The sequence below is a fragment of the Pecten maximus genome, chromosome 18, assembly GCF_902652985.1.
Source record: "Pecten maximus chromosome 18, xPecMax1.1, whole genome shotgun sequence".
NCBI lineage: Eukaryota > Metazoa > Mollusca > Bivalvia > Pectinida > Pectinidae > Pecten > Pecten maximus.
In genome coordinates, this window is record NC_047032.1 from 2,960,820 (window position 1) to 2,988,355 (window position 27,536).

The 27,536-nt window shown below is 35.5% G+C and overlaps 2 protein-coding genes across 2 annotated transcripts in view; both read left to right on the forward strand.

Moving 5' to 3' along the window:
- Nucleotides 1–21,143, forward strand: LOC117316953. The gene is made up of 2 exons (XM_033871731.1): nt 1–1,273; nt 21,085–21,143. The coding sequence occupies exons 1-2, from the start codon at nt 1–3 to the stop codon at nt 21,141–21,143; spliced, it is 1,332 nt and encodes a 443-aa protein (XP_033727622.1).
- The window catches only part of LOC117316954 (sodium-dependent phosphate transporter 1-like), a 26,582-nt gene continuing 16,267 nt past the window's right edge, over nt 17,222–27,536 (forward strand). The window contains exons 1-3 of the mRNA XM_033871732.1: nt 17,222–17,432; nt 21,257–21,465; nt 22,735–22,839. Coding sequence (XP_033727623.1) covers nt 21,276–21,465; nt 22,735–22,839 — 295 coding nt within the window. The 5' untranslated portion in view covers nt 17,222–17,432; nt 21,257–21,275. The remainder of the gene's footprint in view (nt 17,433–21,256; nt 21,466–22,734; nt 22,840–27,536) is intronic.

Here is a 27,536-nt window from a genome sequence, read left to right on the forward strand (position 1 = left end):
ATGAACAGGGGTGACTACATCAATGAGGCTAACCGTCAGCTTACCAACGAGACGTTCTATCGCAAACTTGATAGGGACCCGACGCAAGAATACGCCAAACTAATCAATGAGGCCATCGATAGAATACTCAACAAGGGGGATATAGACGCAGATACCGCTAGTTTCCTGCGTCCCGTAAATGCTCTATCAGGGAAATTCTATCTCCTTCCTAAGATCCATAAACCTGGAAACCCGGGTAGACCTATTATCAACTCTATAAGCCATCCGACGGAGAAAATTTCTAAATTCGTCGATTTCCATCTTCGACCAATTGTTGAAAATCTACCATCTTACATAAAAGACACCACCGATTATCCTAATAAAACACCATCCAGCAACATACCAGAAGGTACTCTGCTAGTTACAATGGACGTCGTCTCTCTTTACACAAACATCCCTCATGCGGACGGCATTAATGCCTGTCGGGAGGCATGGGAACGCCGTGGGTATAAGCACCCATCGACTGATAGTCTAGTAGAATTACTTACACTTGTCTTCACACTCAACAACTTCCAGTTTAACAATGAAAACTACTTGCAGGTCAGTGGTACAGCTATGGGCACTAAGATGGCTCCTTCATATGCTAATGTATTCATGGGACATCTTGAATCCCAACTTTTAGCATCTGCTTCAATTAAGCCATTCAGCTGGCTCAGATTCATCGATGATATTGAAATCAAATGGACTTCGAACCGGACATCACTCGATGAATTTATAGATCACGCAAACACGTTCCATCCAACAATCAAATTCACTGCAGAGGTCTCCACGGAAACTAACACATTTCTAGACACCAGTTCAACCTTACTTGACGGAAAAATAAACACAGACCTCTATTCCAAACCAACTGACACGCACCAGTATCTCCGCCCGTCCAGCTGTCATCCCTCACACACCACGAAGAGCATTCCCTATTCCCAAGCTCTACGTATCCGACGGATAGTGTCCGATGATACAGTCTTCGAACGTCGATGCTCAGAACTTAAATCACACCTTCTTGCTAGAGGATATAAATCTACTTTGATAGATCGGGAACTAGACAAAGTCAGGGTACTTGACAGAGCCAGCCTTCTAGAATACAAAGTCAGAACTCCGACACAAAGGGTCCCTTGTGTTGTCACGTTCCATCCTAACTTGCCGTCTATTTCTTCCATTTTACATAATCATTGGCGCATCATTGAGTCGTCAGCTGCACTCAAACGGATCTTTCCAGAACCACCGTTATTGGCCTATCGTAGACCAAAATATGTAAGAGATCTGGTGGTGAGCAGCAAATTACATTCATCTGCCTCTGTTGTTACAACAGGCTTCTTCAACACATGCAGCAAAAAAACGTGCAAATTGTGCCCATACACTGAGTCCACAGACACGTTTAAATGTGTAATAAACAACCGTGTTTGTCACATTTTACAAACACTGACATGCACATCAGCCAATGTTGTATATCTCCTCTCCTGCAAAAAATGCAAAATGCAGTATGTTGGAGAAACCAGCACAAAGCTCAACATCAGAATCAACAATCACCGTTGCTCCATCAAGCAAAACAGACTAGACTTTCCTGTGGCAAGGCATTTCAATTTACCTAGTCACAGTTGGAAGGATATGCAGGTGGTCGCCATTGATCACTGTTCTACCTGAAACGAAACGTCGTTCCAGAGAAAGATACTGGATTACCAATCTCCAAACCTGCTACCCTCGGGGTATGAACGAACGTTAAAGACGTCTTCTGGATGTACTCTCCATCTGACCATTATATTTGACTATTCATGTAGTTAATTATTCAATTTGTTAAAATTTTCATAATTGCTGTACTTTTTGGGGCATCTATTCATTGTTGCTCTTTGAGACTCACATTTAGTCGCCTCCCGCCATCATGCAACATCATCTTGGTCCGAGTTGGTCCGAATCGTCTCTTTCCCGTAGCGTCCTGTAGGGACACTTCGGCATTCGTATTTCTTATATTTTCAGTCTTGATAAATATTTGTAGTAGTTTTTTTACACCACTCTCTATAATTCTAATGATCTAAAACATATTTTTCTAAAGTTTTTCAGACTTTGTACACGATATTTAATCAATCACTGTAGAGACGATAATGCAACATATTTTATATGAATGCAATGTCGTCCACTAGCAGTATTTAGGGACGAATCGTCTTTGAACTCTTCGATATACTTTCACGTGCGGGGGAATTCAAAATATCTCTGCCGTTGGTCGCATAGCGTTCTAGTGTTGAACATGATGCAGTCACGCTAGTATCCGCCTTCGGCCCACGTTTGCCGAAGGGTTCATTGTGGTTTCTCCAGTTACTAAAACATTATTCTTATTGTATTTTATTGTATTTCCAGTACTTCTTATATATATTATGTGATTGTATTTGTAATTTTTTGTGTTTTGATAAAGGGGCGGATTGCCTCGAAAATTTAACAAACCTTATTGTTTACACTGTTTGAATTACTTCTTTGCCCCATATATATATATACACATATCAGCCGCCGCGAGGGGTATCAACAGTCAAGAATGTACTAACCATGAAAATGTATACGTCCTGTTCACAGCCAAGAATATGATTGATAACACACAGGCATGCGACAGGTGTCTGCTGACTAGGTATATACAGTACAATACAAAATTACGGAGTATCATGTATAATGGCTTCTTGGTACTGCTGGTAATGATATTCATTAGTCTATTGTTGTGTGATTTTATCACGTGAGATTCATCCGAAACTATTTGGGCATCACATCTTCAATCTCGATTCGGTGATTTAATTTCTTATTCAACTGATATAAACGAAAATCTTGGACCGGTAATATACAATAGAACCTCACTAACTCGAACTCGGAAAACGCGAATACCCCGCTTAACTCGAAGTACTTCGTCAGTCCCGGCCGAATTCTCTCTTTGTCCTAGTAACAAAAATACATGTATACTGATTTTGAGAGACAATACTGTATATTTGTATTATTTCATATGATTTACCATATAATGCACTAACATATTCAGTTGCATTTAAGGAATGGCATTTATTTTTTTCAACATTCATAAGGTCATAACAACATTGGCTTCTGGAAATATTCCATGAATCGCGTTAAATATGTCTAGACAGCTAATGTTGTTATGATTTCATGAATATTGAAAAAATAATTCTCATTCCTTATATTTACAATATGATTTTTTTTTTTTTAAATTTATCTGTTAAAGCCCTCATTGATGATAAGGCGTTCTTTCATGTTTTTACCCGAGAGTAACGTCGGAGCGAGAACAGCCGTTTTCGCGGGAAGGTGTCAGACAGTTCTTGGCACGGTCTTAGCAAACGTCATAACAACAACAAACAAAATGTGGTTATATAAGTACACGAGAATATACAAAAATATGATGGCGGAGAGTACCACCCGCGGTAATGCGGTCTCCGGTATTACTACACACTGTGATGAGGCTAATATTGATATGAAAAATAAATACAATTTTCGCCAATGTTTCCAAGCTTACTGAATGTAAATATGCTTGAATGACCAGTACATCAGTATGTATTCCTAAAAATTGGAATAAGCTTCCATGAGTTTGCAACAATTTTTTCCTCGTCACAAACATCAGTTTCTGAAAAGAATGACATACTACACAGGGTTATGGGTACCAAGAACTACGCCTTTCTCTTAATAAATTTAATCGTGTTAATATCCATGCTGTCAACAACTGCTATTCATTAACATACAACGTGTCAAGTTATATATTGTCGTTGACTTAGGCATCCCATGATTTATTACCTAACTCTAAAGATATCTCCCATGATAAAAATAAGAAAAAAATGAACAAGATTGTGCAATGCTAGAGAAGGATATTTTTGCATTTAAGCAATGGTTGGAAATCTGGCAGCTACATTTTCATGCGAATAAGTGTAAAATGATGCGCGTGGGAAGCAAAAAATGATATATTTAACTAAACAATCGAGTTAGGAACACAATTTTTACAATTTGTCGCCTCAGAAAAAATATTGAAACTACCATAGATACTCTATTAACGTTTGATAAACCCAAATGCGAAAAAGTTAATAAGGGAAATTATATTATAGGAGTATTAGGGAAAACAATGGAATACATGGATACATTGAGTCATAAACGTTTATATATAGCATTTGTCAGACTTCATTTGAATATGCAAATCAAGTTTGACGCCTACATTTGGAAAAACGTGTAACGGCTTTTGAAAATGTTCAACGTCGAGCAACAAATCGAGTACCAGGACTTTCCTCCTATACGGAACGTTGAAACTGGAATGGTCAACGTTAACACATAGAAGATCGCGTGGGGATATGATGAAAGTATTCAAATATTTATTGTATATAATCTTTCATATGTTTCCCGCAATATATTACCTATCTCTTTAGAATATGATAATTTATGATATAATACAATTGGTTGTCAAGATCTCCGTATCCAGATGCCATTTGTTCAGTATAATGTGGTCAAGTGGATCGTGATGCTTCACACCAAGATTACGACATTTCGGTGAGATTACGCTATACCTGACCATCACGTAGACAAATCTACTGCTGTTATCACGATATTTCAGTCAGGTGGCCCTATACATGATCATCACGTAGACAAATCTACTGCTGTCATTACGATATTTCAGTGAGATTACGCTATACGTGATCATCACGTGCGATAAATCTACTGTTGGTCATCACGATATTTCAGTGAGATTACGCTATACCAGATCACCACGTAGACAAATCTACTGCTGTCATCACGATATTTCAGTGAGGTGGTGCTATACATGATCACCACGTAGACAAATCTACTGCTGTCATCACGATATTTCAGTGAGGTGGCGCTATACATGATCACCACGTAGACAAATCTACTGCTGTCATCACGATATTTCAGTGAGGTGGTGCTATACCTGATCATCACGTGCGACAAATCTACTGCTGTCATGATGTCATTTCTGAACTATATTTTCTCTAAATTTCATTTTACTTCTTAGCTGTGCTATTTCTCCCAAGGCCATTGTGTTCCGTTTTCGGTTAAGAGTACGGAATATTGACCGACACAGACCTTATCCTAAACATAATTTGGTATTAATTTCTCTTTGCGTTGTGAGCAGTTTTCTATAGTATAAGATAATGACTGGTAAAATAGAACGAAATGTAAGTGCTACATTGTGTCGACAAAATCTAATCGTATAATGATTAAAACAAATATCAATTGTAACGGGAAACCATTAGAGACGGTTTGTATATACAAATTCATCAAAATCAAACAATATCAAAATTTCGACCAATCAAAAGTCTCAATGATTTTGCTTTTGGAACGAAACTCATGTAGTTCATTCGCAATCTTCTAATACCCTATATTTGAATTTTCAACGAAAATTTCGACCAATCAGAGACCAGGAAATGGCGGCCATTTTGTACAAATGTGATAACTGACATTCTCAGTTTTATTCCAATTCACCATATGGTTTCTTACATTCCATCGTGTTCAAAGACATATCCTGACAAAGACAGATGTCTAATATGGCACATGGGAATCCATTTAATGATGCCGTAGTCTACATACAGGAAACATTATGAAAGGAAAACTGCTGGTGACCCGTATACATGTAGTTCCTCTGATATACGGCTGTTTTTGTATATAAATGTTAGTTATAAATCCAATCACAGCTTTGGGCGTATTAATTCAATTTCGTAGTCACTATATGAGTAATTGTGGATACTAATTCGAATTCGTAGTCATTCTATGAGTAATTGGGCTTACTAATTCAAATTCGTAGTCACCTTATGAGTATTTCCAAATTCTATCTAAATATATCATGTTTTGACTTCACATTTACCATTATTTGTTCAGTTTAATATCACAGATACACTGTAGTTCATATTATTAAAATACAAAGATAAATGGTTGTATTCCCCTCTTTATCCATCTAATGAACACACTTCCTGGTTTAGAAACTTCACCGGTTCTAACGTCATACTCTATCAGTTATCATTCCGTCCATACGCAACAAACTGTTTTAAAATACACTTTTATTGAATCCACGTTAGAAGTACGACTGTACGACCCTTTCTGCCTCATACGATTAGAGACCGATAACATATTTTTAAAGTTCAGAACAATTTTACGAAGGTTTTTCAAAAGTCTGTTGTATTCTCAAGGTGTTTATACCTGAGATCGTCTAACGCCATGCTTGACTGATATTCTCCAGAATATATACGACATACTGGTCTAGATACCAGTCACAGAATTTCACATTAATTACACGTTTTATAAATCTTTTTCGCTGTCTAACCCCCTTCAATACTTTAAAAGACTCCAGGTTTCCATTACAAGCTGTACAAAAGAGCGAGTCATTTAAATACTAAAGCTATTTTTTATGTCTCTGAAAAAAAATCTCCTAAAAACTGACCCCTGTGGAGATATTTTTTTAAAGAAAGAAACCTGGCAGAATTCTTCATCTGTCAAGAGTCTTTCCTACATGAAAAACTATTATCCTATCTGTTACAATACTGTATTACCCTACGTGTTACAATACTGTATTACCCTACGTGTTACAATACTGTATTACCCTACGTGTTACAATACTGTATTACCCTACGTGTTACAATACTGTATTACCCTACGTGTTACAATACTGTATTACCCTAGTGTTACAATACAGTATTACCCTACATGTTACAATACTGTATTACCCTACGTGTTACAATACTGTATTACCCTACGTGTTACAATACTGTATTACCCTACATGTTACAATACTGTATTACCCTACATGTTAAAATACTGTATTACCCTACATGTTACAATACTGTATTACCCTACATGTTACAATACTGTATTACCCTACATGTTAAAATACTGTATTACCCTAGTGTTACAATACTGTATTACCCTACATGTTACAATACAGTATTACCCTACGTGTTACAATACTGTATTACCCCACGTGTTACAATACTGTATTACCCTACGTGTTACAATACTGTATTACCCTACATGTTACAATACTATATTACCCTAGGTGTTATAATACAGTATTACCCTAGGTGTTACAATACTATATTACCCTAGGTGTTACAATACTGTATTACCCTAGTGTTACAATACTGTATTACCCTACGTGTTACAATACTGTATTACCCTACATGTTACAATACTGTATTACCCTACGTGTTACAATACTGTATTGCCCCACGTGTTACAATACTGTATTACCCTAGTGTTACAATACTGTATTACTCTACATGTTACAATACTTTATTACCCTACGTGTTACAATACTGTATTACCCTACGTGTTACAATACTGTATTACCCCACGTGTTACAATACTGTATTACCCTACGTGTTACAATACTGTATTACCCTACATGTTACAATACTATATTACCCTAGGTGTTATAATACAGTATTACCCTAGGTGTTACAATACTATATTACCCTAGGTGTTACAATACTGTATTACCCTAGTGTTACAATACTGTATTACCCTACGTGTTACAATACTGTATTACCCTACATGTTACAATACTGTATTACCCTACGTGTTACAATACTGTATTGCCCCACGTGTTACAATACTGTATTACCCTAGTGTTACAATACTGTATTACCTAACGTGTTACAATACTGTATTACCCTACGTGTTACAATACTGTATTACCCTACGTGTTACAATACAATATTACCCTACGTGTTACAATACAATATTACCCTACGTGTTACAATACTATATTACCCTACATGTTACAATACTGTATTACCCTACATGTTACAATACTGTATTACCCTAGGTGTTACAATACTGTATTACCCTACGTGTTACAATACAGTATTACCCTACGTGTTACAATACTGTATTACCCTACGTGTTACAATACTGTATTACCCTACGTGTTACAATACAGTATTACCCTACGTGTTACAATACTGTATTACCCTACGTGTTACAATACAGTATTACCCTACGTGTTACAATACTGTATTACCCTACATGTTACAATACTGTATTACCCTACGTGTTACAATACTCTATTACCCTACGTGTTACAATACTGTATTACCCTACGTGTTACAATACTGTATTACCCTAGGTGTTACAATACTGTATTACCCTACGTGTTACAATACTGTATTACCCTACGTGTTACAATACTGTATTACCCTACATGTTACAATACTGTATTACCCTACGTGTTACAATACTGTATTACCCAACGTGTTACAATACTGTATTACCCTACGTGTTACAATACTGTATTGCCCTACGTGTTACCATACTGTATTACCCTACGTGTTACAATACTGTATTTCCCTACGTGTTGCAATACTGTATAAACTAACGTGTTACAATACTGTATTACTCTACGTGTTACAATACTGTATTACCCTACGTGTTACAATACAATATTACCCTACGTGTTACAATACTGTATTACCCTAGGTGTTACAATACTGTATTACCCTACGTGTTACAATACAGTATTACCCTACGTGTTACAATACTGTATTATCCTACGTGTTACAATACTGTATTACCCTACGTGTTACAATACTTTATAACCCTGGTGTTACAATACTGTATTACCCCACAAGTTACAATACAGTATTACCCTACGTGTTACAATACAGTATTACCCTACGTGTTACAAAACAGTATTACCCTCCGTGTTACAATACCGTATTATCCTACGTGTAACAATACTGTATTACCCTAGTGTTACAATACTGTATTACCCTAGTGGTACAATACTGTATTACCCTACATGTTACAATACTGTATTACCCTACGTGTTACAATACTGTATTACCCTACGTGTTAAAATACTGTATTACTCTACATGTTACAATACTGTATTACCCTACGTGTTACAATACTGTATTACCCTACGTGTTACAATACTGTATTACCCTACATGTTACAATCTTGTATTACCGTACGTGTTACAATACTGTATTACTCTACATGTTACAATACTGTATTACCGTACGTGTTACAATACTGTATTATCCTACGTGTAACAATACTTTATTACCCTACGTGTTACAATACTGTATTACCCTACGTGTTACAATACTTTATAACCCTGGTGTTACAATACTGTATTACCCCACAAGTTACAAAAAAGTATTACCCTACGTGTTACAATACAGTATTACCCTACGTGTTACAATACAGTATTACCCTACGTGTTACAATACTGTATTATCCTACGTGTAACAATACTTTATTACCCTAGTGTTACAATACTGTATTACCCTAGTGGTACAATACTGTATTACCCTACGTGTTACAATACTGTATTACCCTACGTGTTACAATGCAGTATTACCCTACGTGTTACAACACTATATTACCCTACGTGTTACAATACTGAATTACCCTACCTGTTGCAATACTGTATTACCTAACGTGTTACAATACTGAATTACCCTCCATGTTACAATACTGTATTACCCTACGTGTTACAATACTATATTACCCTACAAGTTACAATACAGTATTACCCTACGTGTTACAATACTGTATTACCCTAGGTGTTACAATACTGTATTACCCTACGTGTTACAATACTGTATTACCCTAGTGTTACAATACTGTATTACCTTACGTGTAACAATACTGTATTACCCCATGTGTTACAATACTGTATTACCCTACGTGTTACACTACTGTATTACCCCATGTGTTACAATACTTTATTACCCTACGTATTACAATACTGTATTACCCTACGTGTAACAATACTGTATTACCCTACGTGTTACAATACTGTATTACTCTACATGTTACAATACTGTATTACCCTACGTGTTACAATACTGTATTACCCTACGTATTACAATACTGTATTACCCTACATGTTACAATCTTGTATTACCGTACGTGTTACAATACTGTATTACTCTACATGTTACAATACTGTATTACCGTACGTGTTACAATACTGTATTACCGTACGTGTTACAATACTGTATTACCCTACGCGTAACAATACTGTATTACCCTACGTGTTACAATACTGTATCATCCTAGTGTTACAATACTGTATTACCCTACGTGTTACAATACTGTATTACCCTACGTGTTACAATACTGTATTACCCTACGTGTTACAATACTGTATTACCCTACCTGTTACAATACTGTATTACCCTACGTGTTACAATACTTTATTACCCTACGTGTTACAATACTGTATTACCCTACGTGTTACAATACTTTATAACCCTGGTGTTACAATACTGTATTACCCCACAAGTTACAATACAGTATTACCCTACGTGTTACAATACAGTATTATCCTACGTGTTACAATACAGTATTACCGTACGTGTTACAATACTGTATTATCCTACGTGTAACAATACTGTATTACCCTAGTGTTACAATACTGTATTACCCTAGTGGTACAATACTGTATTACCCTACGTGTTACAATACTGTATTACCCTACGTGTTACAATACAGTATTACCCTACGTGTTACAACACTATATTACCCTACGTGTTACAATACTGAATTACCCTACCTGTTGCAATACTGTATTACCTAACGTGTTACAATACTGAATTACCCTCCATGTTACAATACTGTATTACCCTACGTTTTACAATACTATATTACCCTACAATTTACAATACAGTATTACCCTACGTGTTACAATACTGTATTACCCTACGTGTTACAATACTGTATTACCCTACGTGTTACAATACTGTATTACCTTACGTGTTACAATACTGTATTACCCTAGTGTTACAATACTGTATTACCTTACGTGTTACAATACTGTATTACCCTACATGTTACAATACTGTATTACCCTACATGTTACAATACTGTATTACCCTACATGTTACAATACTGTATTACCATACGTGTTACAATACTGTATTACCCTACGTGTTACAATACTGTATTACCCTAGTGTTACAATACTGTATTACCCTACGAGTTACAATACTGTATTACCTTACGTGTAACAATACTGTATTACCCCATGTGTTACAATACTGTATTACCCTACGTGTTACACTACTGTATTACCCCATGTGTTACAATACTGTATTACCCTACGTGTTACAATACTGTATTACCCTACGTGTTACAATACTGTATTACCTTACGTGTTACAATACTGTATTACCCTAGTGTTACAATACTGTATTACCTAACGTGTTACAATACTGTATTACCCTACGTGTTACAATACTGTATTACCTAACGTGTTACAATACTGTATTACCCTACATGTTACAATACTGTATTACCCTACATGTTACAATACTGTATTACCCTACGTGTTACAATACTGTATTACCTAACGTGTTACAATACTGTATTACCCTACGTGTTACAATACTATATTACCCTAGGTGTTACAATACTGTATTACCCTAGTGTTACAATACTGTATTACCCTACGTGTTACAATACTGTATTACCCTACGTGTTACAATACTGTATTACCTTACGTGTTACAATACTGTATTACCCTACGTGTTACAATACTGTATTAACCTACATATTATAATCTTGTATTACCCTACGTGTTACAATACTGTATTATTCTACGTGTAACAATACTGTATTACTCTACGTGTTATAATACTGTATTACCCTAACGTGTTACAATACTGTATTATCCTACGTGTAACAATAATGTATTACCCTAGTGTTACAATACTGTATTGCCCTAGTGTTACAATACTGTATTGCCCTTCGTGTTACAATACTGTATTACTCTACGTGTTACAATACTGTATTACCCTAGGTGTTACAATACTGTATTACCCTACGTGTTACAATACAGTATTACCCTACGTGTTACAATACTGTATTACCCTACGTGTTACAATACAGTATTACCCTACGTGTTACAATACTGCATTACCGTACGTGTTACAATACTGTATTACCCTACGTGTTACAATACAGTATTACCCTACGTGTTACAATACTGTATTACCCCACGTGTTACAATACTGTATTACCTAACGTGTTACAATACTGTATTACCCTATAGATACGTGTTACAATACTGTATTACCCTACGTGTTACACTACTGTATTACCCCATGTGTTACAATACTTTATTACCCTACGTGTTACAATACTGTATTACCCTACGTGTTACAATACTGTATTACTCTACATGTTACAATACTGTATTTCCCTACGTGTTACAATACTGTATTACCGTACGTGTTAAAATACTGTATTACTCTACATGTTACAATACTGTATTACCGTACGTGTTACAATACTGTATTACTCTACATGTTACAATACTGTACTACCCTACGTGTTACAATACAGTATTACCCTACGTGTTACAATACAGTATTACCCTACGTGTTACAATACTGTATTACCCTACGTGTAATAATACTGTATTACTCTACGTGTTATAATACTGTATTACCCAACGTGTTGCAATACTGTATTACCCTACGTGTAACAATACAGTATTACCCTACGTGTTACAATAGAGTAATACCCTACCTGTTACAATACTGTATTATCCTACGTGTAACAATACTGTATTACCCTAGTGTTACAATACTGTATTGCCCTAGTGTTACAATACTGTATTACCCTTCGTGTTACAATACTGTATTACCATACTGTATTACCCAAGTGTTACACTACTGTATTACCTAACGTGTTACAATACTGTATTACCGTACGTGTTACAATACTGTATTACTCTACATGTTACAATACTGTATTACCGTACGTGTTACAATACTGTATTACTCTACATGTTACAATACTGTATTACCCTACATGTTACAATACTGTATTACCCTACGTGTTACAATACTGTATTACCCTACGTGTTACAATACTGTATCATCCTAGTGTTACAATACTGTATTACCCTACGTGTTACAATACTGTATTACCCTACGTGTTACAATACTGTATTACCTTACGTGTTACAATACTGTATTACCCTACGTGTTACAATACTGTATTACCATACATGTTACAATACTTTATTACCCTACGTGTAACAATACTGTATTACCCTATGTGTTACAACACTGTATTACCCTACGTGTTACACTACTGTATTACCCCATGTGTTACAATACTTTATTACCGTACGTGTTACAATACTGTATTAACCCCTCGTGTTACAATACTGTATTACCCTACGTGTTACAATACTGTATTACCCTCCTTGTTACAATACTGTATTACCCTACGTGTTACAATACAGTATTACCCTACGTGTTACAATACTTTATTACCCTACGTGTTATAATACTGTATTACCCTACGTGTTACAATACTGTATTACCTAACGTGTTACAATACTCTATTACCCTATAGCTACGTGTTACAATACTGTATTACCCTACGTGTTACACTACTGTATTACCCCATGTGTTACAATACTTTATTACCCTACGTGTTACAATACTGTATTACCCTACGTGTTACAATACTGTATTACCCTACGTGTTACAATATTGTATTACTCTACATGTTACAATACTGTATTACCGTACGTGTTACAATACTGTATTACCCTACGTGTTACAATACTGTATTACCCTACGTGTTACAATACTGTATTACTCTACATGTTACAATACTGTATTACCGTACGTGTTACAATACTGTATTACCCTACGTGTTACAATACTGTATTACCCTACGTGTTACAATACTGTATTACCCTACGTGTTACAATACTCTATTACCCTACGTGTTACAATACTGTATTACCCTACGTGTTACAATACTGTATTACCCTAGTGTTACAATACTGTATTACCCTACGTGTTACAATACTGTATTACCCTACGTGTTACAATACTGTATTTCCCTAGGTGTTACAATACTGTATTACCCTACATGTTACAATACTGTATTACCCTACGTGTTACAATACTGTATTACCCTACGTGTTACAATACTGTATTACCCTACGTGTTACAATACTGTATTACCCTACGTGTTACAATACTGTATTACCCTACGTGTTACAATACTGTATTACCCTAGGTGTTACAATACTGTATTACCCTACATGTTACAATACTGTATTACCCTACGTGTTACAATACTGTATTACCCTACATGTTACAATACTGTATTACCCTACGTGTTACAATACTGTATTACCCTACGTGTTACAATACTGTATTACCTAACGTGTTACAATGCTGTATTACCGAACGAGTTACAATACAGTGTTACCCTACGTGTTACAATACTGTATTAACCTAATGATTATCATTACAAAATTTACATATCCTTTGGTTTTTATCTAAATTCCTGTATCTTCCTCTTTCTACATTTAAGTCATGTGCAGATAACCGAATCATAGTTACATTTCTCTGTATGTTAGTGTCTAATGGCTTATTCAAATATGACTGACAGTAAGAGGAAGTGATAAGATGTTTATATAAATCTCCTTTAGATGAATTGTTTATCAGAGTTATACACTCCTGACGGAAAGTATCCTTTATTTTTATCTTGAATAACTCAACATCAAAATTTTGTACAAATTCCAAATTATATATAATACCTATCCCACAATTGTTTAATTCCTATTTCAACTGTACAATCCAAGTATGGTTGTTTTCTTCCAACTCTATAAGTCATTCTTTTAAAATTCAATTATTGGTATTTTTCAGCTTCATCCAGTACTTTGATATTCTAATTTTCCTAATAACTGATAAAGATACTCTCCCGATTTCAGTATAAACCAAAGATACTCTCCCGATTTCAGTATAAACCAAAGATACTCCCCCGATTTCAGTATAAACCAAAGATACTCTCCCGATTTCAGTATAAACCAAAGATACTCTCCCGATTTCAGTATAAACCAAAGATACTCTCCCGATTTCAGTATAAACCAAAGATACTCTCCCGATTTCAGTATTAACCATAGATACTCTCCCGATTTCAGTATAAACCAAAGATACTCTCCCGATTTCAGTAACCATAACATTTGTTGTGTTTTTCTTCACACCTACAGTATAATTAGTAATCGTTTGAAAAAAAAACCTGATATGTAACTTTTCAATGTCTGCTTTATGGAAAACCCATATTTCACATTTTAATTATCGCATCAGATAACGACAGTACAGACAAGTAAATTGTCGAATTTTCGAAGCAATCTGCCCCTTTATCAAGACACAGGTAAATTACATACGATCACATATAGACATAGAATATGGAACAGTTACACAAATATAGTAGGTATAAACAACAATAGATATCGTAATGTTGTAAAACGACCCACCTCGGCCGATAATTACATGTAATTCGCCGAGGGCCTATTATGATTAATTAGGAAACATCTTAGGTGGTGAACCGATGGTAAAAATAAATGAATAAATCAATAATTAAATAAATAAATATTATAAACTAAATAACATCGCGGGTTGATTCGATGTGATGGCAGCGCGTACTATGTCGTGAAATGTTTTTGTATTTTTTTTACGCGGTATGTACATTTCTTCCCGCAATCTCGACCCAAACAGCGGGTAGCAGTGACAATATCGGGGGGGGGGGGGGGCAAATCCCATATTAAAATTAGTTCGTTTTAAGGAAATTGAAAAAATATTAAAATCATATAAATGTAATTGTGTAGAAAGGTATAATTTAGACATTAAAAACCACCAAACAGAAAGGTGGTCGAAAGATCCTATTAGCGTAACGAAAACCGGGTGGCAGGTATCAGGACGACTCGTCACAAACCGACAACATGTACTCACACAACTTATTCAGCCAATTCATTGTGAACCAAGTCCCTGAAGGAAAGTGTGTTTCTGGGGTCTCGTGGGGTTTAGTATGTGTGTTAGAATATTATACATAACTTGGATGATTTACTGGCGGTTCAGCGGTACACACGAGGGGGCCTCGAAAATTCGACACTTTACTTGTCTGTACTGTCGTTATTACTACTTGACAATGATTATATATCTGAAGGGTTTATAATCACCAAGTTATGGGCATGTAAGTTATACAAACCCTGATCTGAATATTTTATACCAAATTAGCTAGTTTTAGTGTGGTTGAGGGTGGTATTCCTCCGGAGTGCCGAATCGCGGGTATTTAAGATGAAATTTCAACATGAGTCAGGATATTGTCTAGGTAAACCCGACACCAGATATGCATATATTATTATGTCACATATGTATCAAGGGGCTTCTTAACATCCGGTAATTTTATAGACAATTAGCACTGCTTTAGTGTGTATCCCTATGTAATCAAGTCAGGGTAAAGGATATTATATACAACTAGGATTCTTTACTTGCGGTACACGGGAGGTGGTTATTCCTAGTTTAGACAATCCCCTCCTACCCCTCCCCCATCCCTCCACCAAAAAAAAAGAGAAAAAAACTCCAACCCTCCTTCGAGCACCCCCCCCCCCCCCCCCCCCCCAAAAAAAACCCACAAAAAACAACAACAAAAAAATGTTTAATATGTCAGGTGTTTTGAAATGTCAAACTCAATTTGAATTTTAGAGCTATCTATGTTGCAGGCCGCCGAAACAATCTTCCAGGGTCCAGACATTGAAAATTACTGGTGCCTTCTCTGGAACCATTGGCTGGCATCACCTTTAACGGAACACTGAAACATATCTTTGTTGACTTTATTTATTTATTTCAATTTCTATATAGATATTTTAATGTCTACATTACTCTAATGATAAGTCTACAGCATTTGGAACTCTAGGTGTGCATGATACACAAGTACTTTCAAATCTGTACTATAAGTCACTTTAAGATTTAATTCAACATCCAAAATCTAATTCTTGTGTTGTTTTTTTGTTTGTGTTTTGCTTGTTAAGTTTGTTTTTTTTTGGGGGGGGGGGGGGGGGGGGGGGGGGGAGGTATTTTTGAGGGTTGGGTAGGAGGAATAAACTTATCACCTGGTTGTTGTCATTTTTCAATTCAAAATATTTTTTTCTGTTTGTAGGATAATATCTAGCTTGCATGTAAAAATTATTTCTGCTGAAATTAATATCCTCTCCATACCTTGAGAGAAAATATGAGGCATACATACAAATATGAAAATGGTTATATGGATAGGAAAAACCTCATATTAATTAACTGTCACGGCTAAGTTAACATGCCAGGTAAACATCGTAAAAAACAATGTTTATGACCTACAATCCTACCTTAACAATTGACAAGAAAACCCATTATACACAAACGCCACCCAGTTAAAATGTCAGGGATTTGTTACCTGACACCGTACTGTCAAAACAACATTCTTCACACGAAATCAACACTACAGCTGGTCACTGACGAAACCAAAGGCTCCCCTGCTAGTGAGAGAAAAAGGACGTGTGCTGTTGGGTATCTATAAATTGTAGCGTGCCTCACAAAAAGACAATTACTCAGTACAACCAAATCAAGGTAAGAGAATAGTTTGTGTCGTAGTGAATTACACAGCCGGATAGATAGTAAGGTTTTACACTAGATAAAAATGACTTTCTTTTTATTTTTTATTATCATTATTATCATTTACTCAGTACGTCCTCGCAGGCGTTTCCATAGAGACATTAATTACGAAAAGCCATAAAAACGTAGTTTGTTTTATCATAGAGAATTAAGTGATTACCTGATTTGATTTGTCACAATAAGGGAAATGTCATTATTCTCAGAGATTGGGTAAATCAGAGTTATAATTGTCTTCTCGGTCATAGATATGTAATTTTGATATTTCTCTCTGTTAAAGCTAATTTAAGGAATGGTTCTGGCAATCTTTCCTTTAAGTGATACAAAAAGTGTGAAAGTAATTTCCTCAGCTGCTACAGCACAGACAATAGTAATATAGTCACTACTAGTGAAAAGACAATATCAATTTGGTCACTACTAGAGCTCAGACAATACCAATTTAGTCACTACTAGAGCAAAGACGATATCAATTTAGTCACTACTAGAGAAAAGACAATATCAATTTAGTCACTACTAGAGAAAAGACAATATCAATTTAGTCACTACTAGAGCTCAGACAATACCAATTTAGTCACTACTAGAGCAAAGACAATATCAATTTAGTCACTACTAGAGCAAAGACAAGATCAATTTAGTCACTACTAAAGAAAAGACAATATCAATTTAGTCACTACTAGAGAAAAGACAATATCAATTTAGTCACTACTAGAGAAAAGACAATATCAATTAAGTCACTACTAGAGAAAATACAATATCAATTTAGTCACTACTAGAGAAAAGACAATATCAATTTAGTCACTACTAGAGAAAAGACAATATCAATTTAGTCACTACTAGAGAAAAGACAATATCAATTTAGTCACTACTAGAGAAAAGACAATATCAATTTAGTCACTACTAGAGAAAAGACAATATCAATTTAGTCACTACTAGAGCAAAGACAATATCAATGTAGTCACTACTAGAGCTCAAACAATATCAATTTAGTCACTACTAGAGCAAAGACAATATCAATTTAGTCACTACAAGAGCTCAGACAATATCTATTTAGTCACCACTAGAGCAAAGACAATATCAATTTAGTCACTACTAGAGCTCAAACAATATCAATTTAGTCACTACTAGAGCAAAGACAATATCAATTTAGTCACTACTAGAGAAAAGACAATATCAATTTAGTCACTACTAGAGCAAAGACATTATCAATTTAGTCACTACTAGAGCTCAAACAATATCAATTTAGTCATTTCTAGAGCTCAGACAATATCTATTTAGTCACTACTAGAGAAAAGACAATATCAATTTAGTCACTACTAGAGAAAAGACAATATCTATTTAGTCACTACTAGAGCAAAGACAATATCAATTTAGTCACTACTAGAGCAAAGACAATATCAATTTAGTCACTACTAGAGCAAAGACAATATCAATTTAGTCACTACTAGAGAAAAGACAATATCAATTTAGTCACTACTAGAGAAAAGACAATATCTATTTAGTCACTACTAGAGCAAAGACAATATCAATTTAGTCACTACTAGAGCTGAGACAAAATCAATTTAGTCACTACTAGAGAAAAGACAATATCTATTTAGTCACTACTAGAGCAAAGACAAGATCAATTTAGTCACTACTAGAGAAAAGACAATATCAATTTAGTCACTACTAGAGAAAAGACAATATCAATTTAGTCACTACTAGAGCTCAGAAAATATCAATTTAGTCACTACTAGAGCTCAGAAAATATCAATTTAGTCACTAATAGAGCAAAGACAATATCAATTTAGTCACTACTAGAGAAAAGACAATATCTATTTAGTCACTACTAGAGCAAAGACAATATCAATTTAGTCACTACTAGAGCTGAGACAAAATCAATTTAGTCACTACTAGAGCAAAGACAATATCAATTTAGTCACTACTAGAGAAAGGACAATATCAATTTAGTCACTACTAGAGAAAAGACTATCTATTTAGTCACTACTAGAGCAAAGACAATATCAATTTAGTCACTACTAGAGCTGAGACAAAATCAATTTAGTCACTACTAGAGAAAAGACAATATCAATTTAGTCACTACTAGAGAAAAGACAATATCAATTTAGTCACTACTAGAGCTCAGACAATATCAATTTAGTCACTACTAGAGCAAAGACAATATCAATTTAGTCACTACTAGAGCAAAGACAATAGTAATTTAGTCACTACTAGAGAAAAGACAATATCTATTTAGTCACTACTAGAGAAAAGACAATATCAATTTAGTCACTACTAGAGCTCAGATAATATCAATTTAGTTACTACAAGAGCTCAGACAATATCAATTTAGTCACTACTAGAGAAAAGACAATATCAATTTAGTCACTACTAGAGCAAAGACAATATCAATTTAGTCACTACTAGAGCAAAGACAATATCAATTTAGTCACTACTAGAGCTCAAACAATATCAATTTAGTCACTACTAGAGCAAAGACAATATCAATTTAGTCACTACTAGAGCTCAAACAATATCAATTTAGTCACTACTAGAGAAAAGACAATATCAATTTAGTCACTACTAGAGCTCAAACAATATCAAATTAGTCACTACTAGAGAAAAGACAATATATATTTAGTCACTACTAGAGCTCAAGCAATATCAATTTAGTCACTACTAGAGAAAAGACAATATCAATTTAGTCACTACTAGAGCTAAGACAATAGTAATTTAGTCACTACTAGAGAAAAGACAATATCAATTTAGTCACTACTAGAGCTCAAGCAATATCAATTTAGTCATTTCTAGAGCTCAGACAATATCTATTTAGTCACTACTAGAGAAAAGACAATATCAATTTAGTCACTATTAGAGAAAAGACAATATCAATTTAGTCACTACTAGAGCTCAGACAATATCAATTTAGTCACTACTAGAGAAAAGACAATATCAATTTAGTCACTACTAGAGCTAAGACAATAGTAATTTAGTCACTACTAGAGAAAAGACAATATCAATTTAGTCACTACTAGAGAAAAGACAATATCAATTTAGTCACTACTAGAGCTCAGATAATATCAATTTAGTTACTACAAGAGCTCAGACAATATCAATTTAGTCACTACTAGAGAAAAGACAATATCAATTTAGTCACTACTAGAGCTCAAACAATATCAATCTAGTCATTTCTAGAGCTCAGACAATATCAATTTAGTCACTACTAGAGAAAAGACATTATCAATTTAGTCACTACTAGAGCAAAGACAATATCAATTTAGTCACTACTAGAGCTGAGACAATATCAATTTAGTCACTACTAGAGAAAAGACAATATCAATTTAGTCACTACTAGAGAAAAGACAATATCAATTTAGTCACTACTAGAGCAAAGACATTAGCAATTTAGCCAGCACAAGAGCAAAGAAAATGGAAATGTTAGGTCAGGCATTAGCGACTTCTGCGGTTACTGATAGTATCCATACACTTATATTTATCTAAAGATGTACTTTAAGTGAAGAAAAAAAACATGCTCAAACAAAAGAAAGAAATAATGTCATACTGTACCAAAGACAACTTTCAACGTGACTCTAAATAGTATAAGATTATCTATTAAGACCTTTATTAATTACAGAGTTATTTAACGTTATCATGGAACTCCCAGAAGAATTTCTCTTCATGTTACTTGTATGATTTATAAGACATTTGTTAATGTCAGAGTTATTTAAACAGTTATCATGGAGTTCCCAGAAGAATATCACTGGATGTGGTTATTGTATGATTTATAAGACATTTATTAATTTCAGAGTTATTTAAACCGTTATCATGGAGTTCCCAGAAGAATATCTCTGGATGGTGATTGTCGGATTCATCATTGCCTTCATTCTCTCGTTCGGTATTGGAGCTAATGACGTAGCCAACTCTTTTGGAACTTCTGTGGGCTCACGGGTCTTGACCCTTCGCCAGGCTTGTATACTGGGGACGATATTCGAAATGATGGGAGCCATACTAATCGGTATGTAAATTCCACTCGAGGTCATTTTTATCTTAAAAATTCTGAAGACAATTCTATGTTTAACGCCCTCGAGAGAGCTATGTTGTTATTGTTGTTGTTGTCGTTGTTGTTGCTGTTAATGTTGTTGTTGTTGTTGTTGTTGTTAATGTTGTTGTTGTTGTTGTTGTTGTTGTTGTTGTTGTTGTTGTTGTTGTTGTTGTTGTGGTTGTTGTTGTTGTTGCTGTTAATGGTGTTGTTGTTGTTGTTGTTGTTGTTGTTGTTGTTGTTGTTGTTGTTGTTGTTGTTGTTGTTGTTGTTGAACTTCCCTCCTTGAACAGGAGCACCCTTCCGTGGCAATGTGGTGAGCTCTGCGGACGAAGGGTGATGGATAAAGTACGTACTCAAATTACATAGAGATGGTGGCCATTCAAAGGTACAAATAAACTAAAACTTGATAAAAGCTCACTATCGGACAAGTTGATATGAATGGAAGAAGTAAAAGATAATTTTGGATATTAGTAAACATAAAAAGAGCCCACTCGTCTCTTGAGATCAGGTAAACCCTTGATGAGGAGAGAACGTAAAATATCTTGTTTATAAATATTATGGAGACTGTACATCATTAGTATTAATCTAGTCATATGATACATATGGAGATGATAAAGAAAATGACGATATGAAGGACTCGTCCAATTACGTGATTTTAAAGTACCTCTGAGACTTCAGCCCCTGGTTTAGCCATGGTCCCTCACTTAAGGAAACTCATTATCTTTTCTGAGGAAAGTATTAAAATTTCAAAAAAAACTTAACTAAGACTTTCCTTAAATCAAATATTGCCTTCCTATGAGAGATTTTTAATTTTGAAGAATCCTGTCCTGAATGGCGCTTCGCCTGGTTGAATTAATGCTTGCAAACTAGTCCTTCTCATCATGTTGAAGTTACGGTATCCGATCTTCAGATTTACAGTATTTGAAAGCTTGCGTGGATATGTATGGTTTAATTTATCATTTAATAGGTATTGCTGATCATATACAAATGGTAGTATTATCTTTCTGACTTTTTTTCCTACGTCATCATCATATTCTCTATCACGAATCACCATAGTGCTGTAGGAACAGTAAACATCATGGCTTCACTCAGATTAGACAAACTGTCCGTTTTTATCCTTTGTATAGGCGCACTAGACAAATAGTTTATTTTCACGAAGCTGTACATGAGTGTAGATGTTTGTATCTCTCTCACGACAGTGCCATTGTTGTTTTTACAATGTAGTTTATTGTATCATTTTAGGTTACAGAGTGTCGGATACGATCAGGAAAGGACTCATTGATGTGGAAATGTACAACAATGGATCCGAGAAGGTCCTTATCGTTGGAAACATCGCCACATTGACAGGTAACGTCGCTATGCTGACAGTTTAACTCCTGTTGTCTGTTGTCACCTACCATGATGATATTACAATGGCTAAGCGGGAACTTATTTTATCTCTCCAACCTATCACTTCAGATTTTGGTGAAATGTTTGAAGGTTTTTTGTCTTGAACGAAATGAAATTTAAACAGACACGGGAAAGTTGTTCAATGTTGTATCTGTATTTCATGATTAAATAAAGCTATATTACTAATGATATTGATACACGCTATATACATACACGCCATTACAGAACCTTATTAGTTAAAACTTTATTTCATTGCTGTAAATTACAATTGTACATACAGTATACAGAAAATGAACGGATTCAGAATCAAGTATCTTCTCATAAAACTACATTGTATGTGCTTTCGTCTCCTTTGTCTTCGTTAAAGCTGACACTGCCAATTTAAACACGTTAATATAATATACAAATTGGAACACGATATTCCGCTTTTCAGAATGCTTTTGAGATATTTAGAAACAGGTATCCGCATAAAATGATGTGAACGATGTTATAAACACTGGTAAACCGGCCAAACCAGTTTCTGTATAATAATATTACATCTCGTTTGACGATTTGCATTGTACATCGCTGTAATAAGAGATGATATGGCTACAGCAGTGATCATATCAGATAAACATTCGGTAAATAAAAAGCGATATTTACTGCAATCCTGAATGCTGAATACCGTATTTCCCTAGTTATGAGCATGCGCTTCAATGACATGGCTATCTTCCTCGGTAGAATTAGGTGCGAGCAAGTATACAATTCAAAACACATCCCTCTGCTGGCCGCTACCACAGCTTATGCATTTGTCAAATGAAATATGATATAAAACATAAGTTTTTTCCCTTTTTTAGTGACGGAGATGTACAGTTGCTTTCCATGCCACTAATGTTTTGTTTCCTGTATGTCAAGGCTAGTCTTGTCTTTGCAGGACGCGTATGTGTCCGTCTCCAGACAGCTAGTGTTGAATGATAACCTGTTTAATTTTTAGCTCACCTTGTCCGAAGGACATACCGTAGCGTCTGTCTCTGTACGTCCGTCGTCCGTTGGTCAATAATAAACTTCTTCTTCATAACCACAGATAAGAATTTTACCAAATTTGGTCAGAAGCATCCCTTTGGGATGAGGACTCAAAATTGTTCAAATGGTGGTGCTGACCACCTGGGGGCCTGAGGGGCGGGGCCAAATGTGGTCTGTTGGGCTATATTAATGTAAACGACTTCTTCTATGAAACCGAGCATTGTATATTGCTCACATTTGCCTGGTAGCATCACTATGTGGTGGGGATTCAAAATTGTACAAATGATGGGACTGACCCCCCAGGGGTCTGAGGGGCGGGGCCAAAAGGTGTCAATTTGGCTCTATTGATATAAACGACTTTTTATCTGAAACTGAATATGGATTTCGCTCATATTTGCCTGGTAGCATCAGTATTGGTTGGAGATTCAAAATTGTTTAAATGATGGGATTGAACCCCAGGGGCCTGAGGGGCGGGATCAAAGGGGTAAATTTGGCTCTATTGATATAAACGACTTCTTATCTGAAACCGAAAAATTGATTTCGCTCATATTTGCCTGGTAGCATCAGTATTGGTTGGAGATTCAAAATTGTTTAAATGATGGGGTTGACCCCAGGGGCCTGAGGGGAGGGATCAAAGGGGTCAATTTGGCTCTCTTGATATAAACGACCTCATATCTGAAACCGAATAATGGATTTCGCTCATATTTGCCTAGTAACATCACTATGGGGTGGGGATTCAACATTGTACAAATGATTTGGTTGATCCCCCAGGGGCCTCAGGGGCGGGGCCAAATGTGGTCAATTTGGCTATATTGATGTAAACGACTTCTTCTCTGAAACCGAGCAATGGATATAGCTCATATTTGCCTGGTAGCATCAGTATGGGGCGGGATTCAAATTGTACAACTGGTGAGGCTCCCCCCATGGAGTCTGAGGGGTGGGGCCAACAGGGGTCAATTTTGCTAAATTGATATGAAAAACTTCTCTGAATCAAGCAATATAAATTGCTCATATTTGACTGTGAGAACCTCTTTTCGGACGGAATTCAAAATTGTACAAATGTTGGGGTTGACCCCCACCCCCCACCCCTTGGGGGCGAGGGGCGGGGCCAAAGGGGTCAATTTGGATAAATTGATTCAAACAACTTCTTCTCTGAAACTAAGCTATGGATATAGCTCATATTTGTCCTGGTAGCATCCCCATGGGTTAGGGATTCAAAATAGTACAAATATCAGGGCTGACCCCGGTGAACTAAGAGGCGAGGATTCAAAATTTTATGAAGGAATGAACTGACCCCGCGGAGGGCAGATTGGGTGTCAAAAAGGGTCAGTTGGTTTAAACAACTTCTTTTCTGAAACTAAGTAATGGATATCACTTATATTTGTGTGGTAGCATCCCTGTCGGGTTACGCCAAAAGCCAATTACATTTCATGGATTAATGCATTTTTTTGGCATAAAAACCTCACGTACCCATATAAAATGCCTATGATATATTGGCATAGCAATACCAGTGACAAATATACTTAAGCATCATTGATTTAAACATATTTTATTGCCTTTAAACAATTGGATCGGGCACAAGTTTTTCAACTTATACAAAGCCCTTTCCTTACAATAAAACTGTATATATTTACAAAATTCAAGATGGCTTATTTTAAAATACATTATCTCACACTATCATACAGTCACACGTGGAGAAACATCATGAGAGCGAGAGAGGGAGAGAGAGAGAGGGGAAGAGAGAGAGAGGGGAAGAGAGAGAGAGAGGGGGGAGAAAGGGAGCATCTTATTTATTATTCAATATTATATACATATATAATGTGAGTAATCCTTTCCGACACCGACGGCAAAAGTTAATTCTAACACTATTCAATGCTCACAACTTTTACTTATGTCCATCACTTTCCGTGCCTTGGTTAGCTATCCTCCTGGTCATTCCGTACTTTCTTGTATATTCGTTTCTCTGTTGCCTTGCCGCCGACGTCGGAAAAGACCAAATACAAGTAAACTTATAATACTTTCAGAGGTTTCTTTAAACTTATCAAAGAGAGAGAGAGAGAGAGAGAGAGAGAGACAGAGAGACAGAGACATAGACAGAGAGAGAGAGAGAGAGAGAGAGAGAGAGAGAGAGAGAGAGAGAGAGAGAGACAGAGAGAGAGACAGAGAGAGAGACAGACAGAGAGAGAGAGAGACAGAGAGAGATGTTAGGAATTAGAATCTGTTAGAGTCATTGATAAATTGCTGAGTGTGCATAAAGATCAATTCGTTTTCTTGCTCAGAAAGAGTCGTGTCTCCAAAAGAAGTAGATTTACGTTGAGAGGAATATAGCGGTTTAGATGGCGGAATAGTGTAATTCTTTGTTCCGCATAAGTATTACAATCAAAGAAGAAGTGGTGGGTATTTTCAATAGGAAAGCCACAATGACAACGTTGATCAGTAATAAGGTTGGCTCTTAATAAATGATTTCTTAATGTACTAGCCCGATTTCTTAACCGTGTATGTAAGATATTAGTTTTACGTTTACCATATAAAAACAAATTTGGTACCTGTGGTAGGTCAGAATTAATTTTAAAGGTTAAAAATGAAACAATGTGCCGAATATCTAAGGGTAATTGATTCCACTGTCTAATTGTTGAGGGGGAAAAAATAGGTTAGAAGATTCCAATCTGTTCTTAGGCAAGATATAGTTTTCTACATTGCGAAGATTATGTTCAGAATGATCAGCAACAATGGGCGGGAGTAGAGTATTTAGATATTCAGGAGTAATATTATTGTGTATTTTAAAGAACAATTGGGGCATCATTATTGTTTCATATCTCATGAAAACCAGGTGAGCGATACAGGCCCTCTGGGCCTCTTGTTTTATATCACTTTGTTCAAAAGAAGTGTAGGTTCATGTTCTAGATTACTCATTATGTTTAACTTCTTTTTCATATTCTCTTCTTTCGCGTTTGTTTGTTTTTGTTCTTTTCGCGTTTGCTTGGTTTTTTTTTTATCTTTTCGCATTTTTTTTCCCTCGTGTGTTCGGTTTGAATTGAAAACCGTATGAATCATGATTTAATAGTTATAGAACAATGGGCAAAACAATGAAAGGTTAATTTCAACCCAAATAAAACTGACGTTGTCCTGTTTGATGGTTCACTATAAAAAAAATTAATACTGATTTACAATTCGATATTACAATTTTGACGAGCAGTAATCTACACAAACCATTGAATGAAAATGGGAAATGAGAAAATTAAATTGTTTAAATCATCATTATCTCCGCTTCACGATATTTGACAGCCGTACACAAGTTGAAATTTACATTGAACAATGAGACTTTCTCTAAATTATACATTGTATTTATAAGACCATAGTTGGTATGTGAAAGTGAAGTATGGGGTGGATGTAGCAATGCAGATTCAGAGAAATTAGAAAAAATACAAATAGAAGCGGCAAGAATAATAACAGGTTTAATCTTCTCCGCAAACAGACAGTCGTTATATAAAGAGACTGGATGGAAAACATTGTCTGAAAGAAGAGAACAGAAAAACAAGAAATATCTTCAGAAATGATAAACGGCATAGTTCTAATGCTGGTGGTAATAATGTAAAACTGCTGGTGAAATTATTTAATGAATTAATGCGTTTCAGCATTGATAAAAAATAATA

Excerpts from the sequence above, each read along its gene's own strand:
- LOC117316953 (XM_033871731.1), top strand. The coding sequence starts at position 1 with ATGAACAGGGGTGACTACATCAATGAGGCTAACCGTCAGCTTACCAAC. Across the intron at positions 1,274-21,084 it reads ACCACCGTTATTGGCCTATC|AGTTATTTAACGTTATCATG; the intron begins GTAGACCAAAAT and ends TATTAATTACAG.